Source organism: Seriola aureovittata, chromosome 13 (assembly GCF_021018895.1).
Source record: "Seriola aureovittata isolate HTS-2021-v1 ecotype China chromosome 13, ASM2101889v1, whole genome shotgun sequence".
NCBI lineage: Eukaryota > Metazoa > Chordata > Actinopteri > Carangiformes > Carangidae > Seriola > Seriola aureovittata.
This window is the reverse complement of record NC_079376.1, coordinates 2895409-2907567: the sequence shown is the minus strand read 5'-3', so window position 1 is coordinate 2907567 and position 12159 is coordinate 2895409. Positions and strand designations below refer to the sequence as shown.

The 12159-nt window shown below is 46.4% G+C and overlaps 1 protein-coding gene across 1 annotated transcript in view; it reads left to right on the top strand.

Annotated features, from left to right (window-relative positions):
• The window catches only part of atrn (attractin), a 117054-nt gene extending 105684 nt beyond the window's left edge, over positions 1–11370 (top strand). Inside the window, exons 28-29 of the mRNA XM_056392953.1 lie at positions 7540–7654; positions 10241–11370. Of these exons, the coding sequence (XP_056248928.1) occupies positions 7540–7654; positions 10241–10365 (240 nt within the window). The 3' untranslated portion in view covers positions 10366–11370. The remainder of the gene's footprint in view (positions 1–7539; positions 7655–10240) is intronic.
• Positions 11371–12159: the final 789 nt, after the last annotated feature.

The following is a 12159-nucleotide window of genomic DNA, read 5'->3' as shown; positions in this document are numbered from 1 at the left end:
GGGAAGTCCAAACTTGCTCCACCGATGAGATATATTCACTCTGCTTCTGCCAAATGGAGCTTGCGGGCCCAGCTCACGGGCAGATGATTACCTTTGTGAAGCTTAATGCTCTGCTTTTATTTATAGAGACCGTGGGACGAGAGAAAATCGGGACATGTGATGTGAAAAACGGATGGTGGGGGCAGCTGTGCTTTATCAAACATGGTTGTGGTGCACCATTATCTTCCCCTCCATTCACTGGGTATTAAATTAGAGGCATTTGGCTGATTTTAAGACCAATTGTGTGATAATCTTAAATTCTGTGACTGCCGGTGGCAAAGAACAAGTAAATTATCTGTGATGTCACATGAAGCATCTTTCATGACAAGGATAGTGTCTTCTTTAATGCGTGGTTACTCTGGAAAGAGGAAGAGAGTCCACGGCTGTTTTAGGAAGCAGAAAAGTTGTTGCAGGAAGCCACTGGTGAGACAGTTGTGATGAATTCTTTTCATCTAAAGAACAGCGCAGACGGAGACGAGGCGAGGGGAAGATGGAGCGTTGTTTGTGTGTGTTCGCCAAGTTGTGCCAAAGTTTCCCAGTTCCACGGAGAAACAGCTGAGACGACGTCCCTACAGCGGCAGGCGTGCCGAACCCTGGTTGTCATGGTTACTATAACAACGGTCATGACTTGGTTAGGTTAAGGAAAAAATAAGTACTTTCTCAACATTAGGTATTCTTCGTTGTCATGCTCGCGGTCTCTAAAACCGCTGGTTTCACCTCGGGGTCGAACGCCGCTCTCCGGTGTCATATTCCTGTGTTTTGCTGACCCATCCATCGCTGCTCGTTGCTCCTGTCATAATTACTACGACCACTAGATGTCGCCTAGCAAAAAAAACGTAACTGTGAGTCATATTTAACCCGCTGCACAGTCGACCTGTGGGTTGTTTGTTGCGGTTCCAGTTTAGAAAAGAGCTGCACTGACTTGCCTGTCGGTGCTTCACATTCAGATTTAGATGGATGACCTTCGATTAAACTTGTTGATCTTCATTTCTCTGCTGTGTGTAGTTTTTAAATATGTTGCGTTATGGCGTTCATAATTAAAAGCTGACGAAACATTTTCTTGGCAAACGGAAGCCAAGTGAATGAAAAACTCATCAAAGTCGGCTCAGTGGAAGTGGCTGTACCTGGTGAGTCATAGCAACAGGGAGTTTGACTCGCTCTCGTCACTGGCGGGGGGGGGCTCACCCCCGTCTGCTGAGATGAATGCAGCGGATGAAAGCGGAGCAGCATGCAGCTACAGTGTATGCCCACATCAGTGTGTCTGTGTGTGTGTGTGTGTGTGTGTGTGTGTGTGTGTGTGTGTGTGTGTGTGTGTGTGGTGTGTGTGTGTGTGTGTGTGTGTGTGTGTGTGTGTGTGTGTGTGTGTGTGCGTGTGTGCGTGTGTGCGTGTGTGCGTGCTCAGCAGCGATCCTACGTGCTGGGCTAATTACTGGAGGTAATTTAACAAAACCTTTCGCTGCTCTGCCTGGCCAGTCTAGATAACTCTCCGGAGGAGGCTGGGCAGGCGGGAGTTGAGGGGAGGGCTTCAGCGCTCTAAAACAAAGGCATCTTCTGGGGAATGTTATTAACACACAGCCTCTGAAGAAGACCGCGGGAAAAGACACTACCTTTGGGGAACATCTTAGGCAAAAAGAGAAAAAAAAATCACATGCACAAAGAGTTTAAAAGGATGGATAATTGAATTTTTCAAGGTGTTTTGTTTTGTTTTTCCCGCTTTAATTACTTCTCAGGCCAAAATAAAGTGGACATGTGTGTTGAAGGAGATAAACTGTGTTCTTTTGGGGGTGCACGATGTTGTTTTTGTGGAAAATGGAAAGTGAAGTGGTTGGCTTGCACGCTCAGGTTGAAATTGAGGTTGTGCATTGGATACAATAGTCGTTCAGATGAACTCTCAATGCAATCGATTAGGAAATGAGTTTGTTAAAATCAAAATGATCCTTCTGTCACATCCCACATCAGTCTGACAGCGAGCTTCTTCCAGTTCCAAATTTATTTGCAGCGCCTATTCCCTCTCCAGTTTGAATATGAGATGCTGGTGTTAGAAAATGAGAAACGAGCATGTAAACAAACGAGAACCTAAGAGCAGCTTGCAGCTGCTGCAGTGGAAATTGGATTTGGCAGACGAGTTTTATGACAGCCCTAAGCTGTAAAATTAAAAGCTGCCAGTCTTCCTCTTCTTTTAGTTATTTGTTTTTACACATAAGAGTACAGATGTGCTCAGGTTATCACGGGCAGAACTCATCTTTCCAATTGTAAACATTCTGGATGAGAAATACATTTCGCTGGAGGCGAAAACAGACCTGTAGACTGGAGCAAGCCGAGCCTGGTCGGACCGCTTCTGGCAAGGCCAAAATAATTGTTTCATCTTCTGTTGTACCAAGAGATCGAGGAGCAAAATTAGCCAAGTGTGATATTGTACCACCTAATGTTGTATTTGAACAGTTGTCGGTATTTTTTATTCCCATTTCTCAGCAATCCACGTCAGCCACATGTAATGATGTTCCTGCACCATGACATTGAAAATGGAAAGAAATGATCCTTACAAGGAGAGCTGGGTTGTCTTATCTAGTTATTGACTCATCACTCATTTATCACACAAAGCTGTAAGTGATATTAATGTTCTGTGGCCCTGAGGGACACTGTTGGCTTTGACTGCGTTCAAATGGAAAACAAAAATGGTAATTTACGCTCTTTCAGTATTTAATTAGGGTAGTTTTGTCTGGTTCCCTCCCATCTCGCGTGAGTGTTTAAAGAAGCTTCTCTAAAGTGTTTCCAAAGTGGGATGGGAGTCTGTTTGACGGGGTCCCACAGGGTCCTCTGCCAAAGTGATATAAGTTTAATTTCATTGCTGCCTTAGTTTTCCAAAGAAGGCTGCTCTTTTCTTCCCACATTAGTCTTAAGATTTCTAATAAGCGGAATGTAAACAAAAGGAGTTTGCAGCTGGAACTGAGACATGACGACGTCTGGTGAGGTCGGCTCTAAGGTGCAACAGGTGCAGATAAATACCTGGTTATTTAAGTCATAAATACCATTTTTATTCTACGAAAACAGCAGTAACCATTTATTATAATATTTGCATTCGACGTAATGGAGGAGCCCATGTTTCTCGCATGAGACTCAAACCGAGCGCCCAGAGGAAACCTGTGCATGTGATGCAGTAGACACAAGCTGGTGTGCATGCATCAGTTTCATTTAGCCTGAGACCGAGGTTGAAATCTGGAGGATAAATCCTGCCCTCATGACATTTATAATGTTCAGCTGGTTGCAGGTTGCGCTTCTGTCGAATTGCATTGTGTTATACTGGCAGGTGCTTCTATTGTAACGCTAAATAAGCCAAAGTGTCACATAATGTAAAGGCTGCAAACCTAATTGCCTCGTCCTGTTCAGACTGTTCATTGTTGATTCAAGCAGTCCACGTTAGATAAACCATTACTCCTGTGTGTTTTCATTTAGACACAGGAAACATTAGACGAAAGTGCCGTGTGAAGCGTCTGTGATGAATGATGTCACGGTCAAATTACCTTCATACTGTTTTATTTGCTGCAAACAAATTAGACCACAGTTAAAATGATTTGTAGCTTCTCTCTCACACCTGTGGTATTTTTGGCTCTCGTGTTTCTCATCATTGAATCTACGTTTCTTCAGTCAGTTGCAGACGCCGCTGCTCCTCGCGCCTCCTGCCCTCTCTAGTCGTCGCTCTCTTCTTTGTGCTTTGCTCAGGAGGATAAATACGTCATCGTATCGGCAGCTCGCTAGAAGCTGCCAGTCTTCACAGTCATGGTCTTATTTGTTTATGGTAATTATTGTTGTTATGTTTTGAATATATAATTAAAGGTTATTAAAGTTTCTTTTAAAAGTAATGTTGATGTTGTTGCTGAACACAAGGAGGAAATAGAAGAGACACATGAGAGCGGAGAGAAAACAGGAGTGACAGTGAAGGTTTTTTCTCAAGCGGAAAACATTTAAAAGAAGAAGGAGCTCCGTTTTTTCTTAATAAGCTGTCTCAAATGTTTCCTTGTGCGATTCATGAGTCTAAGGATGGAGGGTGTCAGACGCTGGACAGATCGTAAAGCCCCCTGGGACAAAGTCGTCTTAATTTTGTCCTTTTAGAACAAACTTGAGTTGACAGCAGAAACAAAGATAATCAGGTGGGAGCGGAGGATTTAAAAACAAAGCAGTGACCCAACTTTTCCTCCAACGTCCTGTTTGTTTACATTAATCACTCTCATTCCTCAAAGTCAAAGCACTGTGTTGATGATTTATTGTTAAAATTCCAGCATGTCAGAGTTTGAGAAGCTGCACATAGCTCCGGTATCCAAATACGTGTCTGAGTATTTGTTATTTTCTGTGTGTTGTTGATTCTGCTGCTGGTTTGACTGCAGTGTTTTCCGGCTGCTCGCTCTGACCCGCTACGAGCTCATTTGTCTGCATCTGAACTATTCCCCCCCTGTCGGCTCTTAGGGGGGCTGTAACACTGCATGTGTGTGTGAGTCCAGCAACTCACAACACACCCGAAAACTGCTGCAAGCTCAGAGGCATGAACACACACACACACACACACACACATATATATATACACAACCTCTTAATAACCTTTTCTGTCCAAAGATGCGTAAACACAAGTTCTGAGCTGCATGCACATGTTCACATAAGCCTCACAGACATGAAATCTTTACCACGGCTGACATTAACTGTCCGTTATGATACTGTTATGACCGTTTTGGCTTTCAAACATACTGTAGGTCTCATTACAGACAGAGCTGCAGGCCCCTGCTTCACTGGTCTAATGAACCCTGTAGATCCTGACACATTTCCCCATCAGTTTAATCACTGATCAGATGGAGTACGAACCTCTGCTGTGTCTTATGTTTGTATTGACTGACGGCATCCAAGCAGAGCTGTTAGATTATGAGTCTCAGTTGATTCTGATTTCCTCACATGTTGAATGTGAAGCCTCCTGCTGGATCCTCAGTTTGGCTGAGACGTGGAAAATTCAAGGAGACTGATCGTCTGATGATTATTGTCGGTGGGGGGGGGGATTTTTTTCGGAGGGTCTTTGTTTTTCTTTGTTTCTTAAAAGAGCATTTTCATTGTCTCTTTTCCTCCCACAGTCGAGATGTAAAGAAAGAAAGAAAACTTTTATAGACTGATCTGACATTAAACAAATCCCCTCAAGGGCTGAAAACTGGCTCATTCATACTATTCGCAGAACAATTTTGTTGCCGTTTATTGAGCTGATTTTATTTCCTTGTGCATAAGACACGATAATTAAATTACAAATGTGGAGCATCATTCCCCGGGCTGCAAACAGGCCAAAATGCAAAGGGCTCTTTCAGGTGCATTTGCATTTGCATTTCTTTTTATATGTTATTTACTTTCAGTCTTTTCAATATACTTTTTTTTTTTCTTTTCCAAACCCATTCAATTCAATTGTGTCAACCAATCAGCATACTTGATGCTCAGGTCCACATGACGTGTTGTTGAGTGTTGGGAGCTGTGTGTGAGAGCTCCTCTGTGACCCACATTTACCCATAACACACTTCTCTGTGTTAGACAATAGACTGTATATAAAAGATGGCAGGTAGCCTCAGTGAGGTTTCTGAAAAGCGGGTTTGAACCTCAGAGTGAGCTGCTGTGCCGTCGCCATCTTGGCAGTGTCTGACTCCGCCCCTAACTCCGCAGCTAATCCAAAGTGGCCACGCTCTCAATTATGCAGAACATTAAAGCCTTAATAAAATGTAAACAGGAGAGTTTTATAAACAGCTGTGATGAAGGAGGCTTGTACCAGGTTGGAAACGTGTTTATTTGTGCTGTAAAGTTGGACGTTATAACATTGGAGTCTATGGAGATTGACTCACTTTTATCACCTCAAGTGGTCGTTAGAGGAACTGCAGTTTTCAGCACTTCTGTGTTGACTTCATTCTGGAGGTGGTCACTTGGTGTGGACCCACAGAGACGTTTACATGTACCATAATTCAAGCCTGTGGAGGTTCAGCTGTGTTAAAAGTGTTATAGGAATAGTTCAGATGGTAAAATTGCAGTCATGGCTTTTGCAGAAAACTGATTTGGCAGCTTATTCAGACAGGAGGCCGACATACAAAAGCACCAGCCCCTTCGCTTCATGAGGTGCGTGTGTTCGTACAGCGGAGATGATAGAGGCTAAAATGTCCTTCCCTGTCTGATCCTACTTGAACACGGCCCACCGCACAGACACGCATGTGAAAACACACCTGCTATAAACAGACACACACACATCTGTAAGGACATAAACAAATACAGAATCCCCCTCCCTTACATCAGCTGCACTGTATACACAGACGTACGCACGAACACACACACACACACATATGTACACCTAGAGGCATCCAGGTCTTTATGCCACTTCCCCAGCTACCTGTGTGACAGGCTGTGTATCCTGCTGGTATGAAAGGTAAGCCTCAGAGAGTCGGAGCAGAGAATAAATGTGTAAAATGGGTCAGAGCCTGAATATCATTACTGCCCCGCTCCCCATGTGTACACTTACTGTGTGTGTGTGTGTGTGTGTGTGTGTGTGTGTGTGTGTGTGTGTGTGTGTGTGTGTGTATGTATACAGTTGCATGTGAGTGTAAAATGTGTGTTTCAGTGTGAGGAGTTTCTGTCTGTGTGTGTCACACTCTAGTGGTATTGCTACTTGGGGCATTAAGCTCAACTCTCCAGAGTACAGAGACCAGCGTGGGAAGGGATTGAACCTGTATGTTCAGAAGTGTGTGTGCGTGTGTGTGTGTGCGCGCTGAGAGGCATTCACAGAAGTGTGTGAAACCATGCTATGGCCCAGCTTCCTGTCCGGCTCAGGAATTTGAAGTACACAGAGAGGGAGAGATGGGAAGGTATCTGTATGCAGGCGAGGTGGCGGCGGTGTTATCCATATCCTCAGCTGAAGTAAACCCATGAATATTGTACGAGGCAAGCAGCAGTAGATCCGGCCAGTGTTGGCGGGGGGTATGTGAGGGGGGGACTCATCCCCACATATGGATGAGTTGCTGATAAACAGGAGATATTGGTATTAGAGAGTCAGGTTTGTCAGGCAGCCTGCGGCGACAGGAGTGCACCGCCAGCACCGCTGACACAAATCTCCGCTCCCAGCGCCACCACTTGATTTCCAGTCGTGGCCCACGCTGCATACAGTCAGCGTTGTCATGAAATTGTGAACAGTGGGGGTATTTTTCTGGGGGTGGGTGGGGAGGGTGGGTCGGGGTGTGGGGGAACGGGGGGGGGGGGGGGGGGGGGGTGAGGTGAATCCAATTTGTGCCCACAGATCAGTGTGTGTATCTCAACAGGGGATGGAAAGGGTTTTTCTTTCTGGCTGCTGTACATGTTGCTGACACACAAAAAAAAGAAAGAACAGTAACAGCAAAGCCTCCGTTATCCGTGTCTTTGAAAATGATGTGTGTTCACCAGGATTTTGGAAGCTTGTGATGTGTAATAATTTTTTATTTTTTCTTTCCTTTTTCCTCTCCGCAGTCTGTCCCGAAACCCATCGCCCTCGAGCCTTGCTTCGGCAACAAAGCCGCCGTGCTCTCCATCTTTGTGCGGTTACCCAGGGGCACCGGCGGCATCCCTCCTCCAGGACAGTCTGGTAAGATGCAGCTGCTGAATTCACTTGTTTTCTTTCTTTCACTTTATCCGTCTTTGTTTGATTGTTGTGCACTTTCTTCTCCCGTCTCTCCTTAATCTGCCTCCCTCCCTCCGTCTTACCGAGCTTAATAAGAGCTGCAGAGAGACGGTTTAGAGCCCGACAGTTAGCTCCTCTAACTTGTTTCACTTTCTTTTTCTATTGTTCCCTCAATGGCTCTTATGATCCTTCCCACACAGAGTTTCAGGCCATGCCCAGAGTGTAAAACTGAAAATACTGTTGACACACTAACTCATGCTTTCTGGCTGGTTTTAAAATACGTTTCCATCCACGCCGAACCTCTTCTTTCCAACTAACTCCTGTGTGCATGAAGCTCTTCAGTTCTCATCGGGTCCAGTACAAACAGTCTCTGTCCTCAGCGTTGGGAGACGCGCTGAGGATTATGGGAAATGTGTCCTTAATGTTGAGAAACACTGACATGTAAAATCATCTCGAGCGCGATCTGATTAGTTTACAGTAATTATATGATGTTAGCCGCATTAATGTGACAATGATGAATTGTGTTTTAAGTTGCTGCAGCACCTTCACTGCTGCCTCTCATTCCCCTCTTCCCTCCCTGCTCTCTCTCTCTCGTCTCTCCCTCCCTCCCTGCTCTCTCTCTCTCGTCTCTCCCTCCTTCCCTCCTCTGTGGTGAAATGAAGGCTGCAGCTTGTTGCTTTCCTCCTCATCTCTGTTTCCTCCTCCTTTCCTCATCTCTCTGTCAGCGTGTCGTCTTCTTCCCTTTATTAAACATGCTGCAGCTCCTCTCTCTCTCTCTCTCTCTATCTCTCTCTCTCTCCGTTCTCCTCCTTTCCTTCTCGTCTGTGAGGCCGGGGGTTCAAAGTGCAGTCTGGTGTCTTTCCTTGCATTTCCCCGTGCTCTCACATTCCCCTCTCTTCCTTCTTCATTTCCTTCCCTTACAGCCTGATAGCACTGAGAATTGAGCCCATTACCTCCTTTCATCCAACACTGCCACCGCTCTCTTTTTACTTTCCCATCCGTCCTTCATCTGTTTTCCTGATCCTGGTTTCTCGGACGTCGTGAGAGGACTGAGCGCTTCACTCCCCTCAAAGTTTTTCTTTTCTATTCTCCGTCTTCCACTCTCTCCTTAAAGGACTCAGACAAGAACTCAACTTGATTCCTTTTCTTTCTCAATTTTTTTTCCCCCCTTCTGTTATTTTACAGCCCTCTTTGCCTCCCACAGTTGCAGTCCCCAGACCATCAGCACGCCCCAGGCCCTTATTAATTACAACATAGTCCTTTTGTCATAACAGAACCGTCTCCACTCTCGGTGAAGCTTTCCCTCGGGCAGCTTTTGTGGAGCCCGTGTTAGCCGCGCTCCTACCCTCCTCCCATGCCCGCGAGGGTCTCCTGTTACAACACTTTAAACTTGTTTCCCGCGCGGCTGCATCCGTTTCCATTCCTCCGGCTGTCTGTCGTCAGCGTCACGACCTCGTGGCGCTCTCTGTTTACAGTTTTGCTCGTCCCAAAATGGCTGCCTTTGTAGCTCTCCAAACAGCCGAGAGCGGGTCAGCACCACGGACTATCTCTGATCTGTATCTGAGCTTGATTTGGGTGATTTGAACCCTCCTGCGCTCAACAAGCTGAGAGCCGCAGCCTGTTGCACTGAAGACTGTCAGACTGTGTGATCCCAGCCGCAGCTTCTCCCCTTGGAATTTATATTTCGCCGTTGGCTATGTGCAGTTGATCGGGGTAAATGCATCCATCATTGGAGATAAATGGAGTTTATTGGAATTTCATGGCTCAGAGAGTATTAATAAATGTTAATGAAGTGTGATAGAAGTTAATGATTGCCTCCGCTGCCAGTCTATGATCTCACCACCTGTGTATGTGGTTGGGAGTGAGAGCGTGCGTGTGTGTGTGTGTGTGTGTGTGTGTGTGTGTGTGTGTGTTATACACACACTAAACAGTTTTTCAGTCAATAGACGTTTCGTGTGCGTTCACACTGGGAACGTGTCACAAATGATGTATTTACCAAAAAATGAAGGATGCATGAAAACAACACTTGATTTTTGAGTGTGATGATTAGAATTATTGCCCCACAATGTGATGCGTATAAAAGGAGATGGCAGAGGTAGCTGCAGCTTTCAAACACAGGTGGCAATTTAAAGGACTTTACTTAAAGCACTGAAGAAGACAATGAAAAGGAAAATAAAATCAATTAAAAGTCAATCAAAAAGTAATAAAAAGTAAAGGCTATATATAGTGTTACTATATAATATATAAAAAGCCTGTGTGTGCAGATCAAGATCACCTTCACTCCTTTTCGCTCAAACCAGTTGCTCCGAGACTTTTGTCTCTATAAATCCATTAAATCATTGAGTGATTTTTCAACTGATGAACTGATTATGAAAGAAATCAAATGTTGTTAGTTTTGATTCATTGGAAAATTAAGAAGTTTTAAATATGTGACACCTGTATCATCTTCACTAACTCTGTGTGTGTGTGTGTGTGTGTGTGTGTGTGTGTGTGTGTGTGTGTGTGTGTGTGTGTGTGTGTGTGTGTGTGTGTGTGTGTGTGTGTGTGCAGGTCTGGCGGTGGCCAGCGCGCTGGTGGACGTCTCTCAGCAGATGTGTGTGGGCTACAAGGAGAAGTCCGGAGGCCTGAGGAACCGCAAACAGCAGCCCACCGCACAGCCATCCACCTGTATCTGACCACGCCCCCCATCCTCCTCCACCATTCCCGGCCCGACGCTCTCCAATTTAGCCCCCTGCCTCGGCCCCCTCCTTCAGAGACTTCTGCCAGCTCCGCTCTGGCAGGGAGAGGTGCATGCTGGGACGCAGGACTGGAACATTTTGGTGAGGGGCCGAGTTGTCCAGTGCACTGAAGCCTCAGTGGGCCCCCCCCTCCCCCTTCTCTCCTCCCGCAGGAACTTTTGGTCCCTTCAAACTGAATGAAAGACACTGGACACAGAGGAGGGGGAGGGAGGGAGGGACAAAGCGGGTGCTGCCTCCACCCTTTCCCATCGAAAAAAAAAAACATTTTACATTTGTCGACACCGCCTCGTTAGAGTCGAGGCGGCCACGGCTTGCTGCTAGAAGAGATCCTCGTCTCGTAGTTTTTTGGAAACCCAGAGACTTTGCAACCCTCTATGTTCTTGTTTTACTTAAGTTATTGTTGTTCTTTGTTTTGTATTGTGTTATTTTGAATGCAGGAACAAACTGGACATGTGTAACTGCACATGCACACACACACACACACACACACACACACACACACACACACACACCACACACACACACACACACACACACACACACACACACACACACACACACACACACACACACACACACTCTTCCCAAAAAACCTACTTTCCAGGCCCTCGACCCATTTGTAGCCCATTGTTGCCTGCTGTCAAGTTCACAGCTCAGCACTGAGGGTGGTGTCACCGGAGTCCTGTACAGTTTGGCCTCCGAGCAAGCGAACAGCATGTTCAGTCTTCCTTTAATGAGGATCCACTGTAGGAGGCCAGCCGTGCAGCCAAAGCCCATCTGAAGTATGTGACATTTCTAATCGGCCTCTGTCTCTTCTACCGCTGTCTTGTGGCCTGTCTGGAGCTTTGTCTCCGCCCGTCTCTCTCTCTCTCTCTCTCTCTCTCTCTGTCTCTCTCTCTCTTTCTCTCTCTCCCTCTCTCTCTCTCTCTCTCTCTCTCTCTCTCTCTCTCTCTCTCTCTCTCTCTGTCTCTCTCTCTCTCTCCTCTCTCTCTCTCTCTCTCTCTGTCTCTCTCTCTCTTTCTCTCTCTCCCTCTCTCTCTCTCTGTCTCTCTCTCTCTCTCTCTCTCTCTCTCTCTCTCTCTCTCTCTCTCTCTCTCTCTCTCTCTCTCTCTCTCTCTCTGTGGCCATCTGGCTGCTGGACCCAACCTCTCTGGCAGTTTGGCCGAGTACAAAACCAACACCACGGCAACTTCTCATCCACGCTGGCTGGCTGGCTGGATCGTAAGCCAGTGCCCATTGAAACTTTTCCAGCTAATTACTCCTCCAGTCACAATGAAAGCTAATGTCTCTGCACACAGGTGCGCTCGCAGGGCTCTCTCTCACACACACACACACACAGCAAAACAGCCGGTGGTGAGAAAACCCTCCGGCGTTTAACGATTGTCCCTTTGGCAGCGCCGCGCCTCCGGCTCATGTGAGACAGGCTTCCTATAGATCGCCTGACTCTGATTGACGGAAGTGATTAGGGCGATCTGCGTGAGGGGGGGCCGGGGTGACGGTTCAGCATCCTCTGTGATCGTTGCCTAGGAAATCCATAGCATCTAATTGCTGCTGCCGTGCCCCAAAATGCAACGCATGTCCCCCTCCCTGATACCAACCCCAGCACCATTCAATGGCAATCGCTCCGTGTCCCTGAGCAATCTACAGCTGCAGCAGGGTCTGTGTTCATATTGATGAGGCTACAGTGGAGCTGCTAATGCCAACACGTGAATGGCACCGGGTCGACAACCC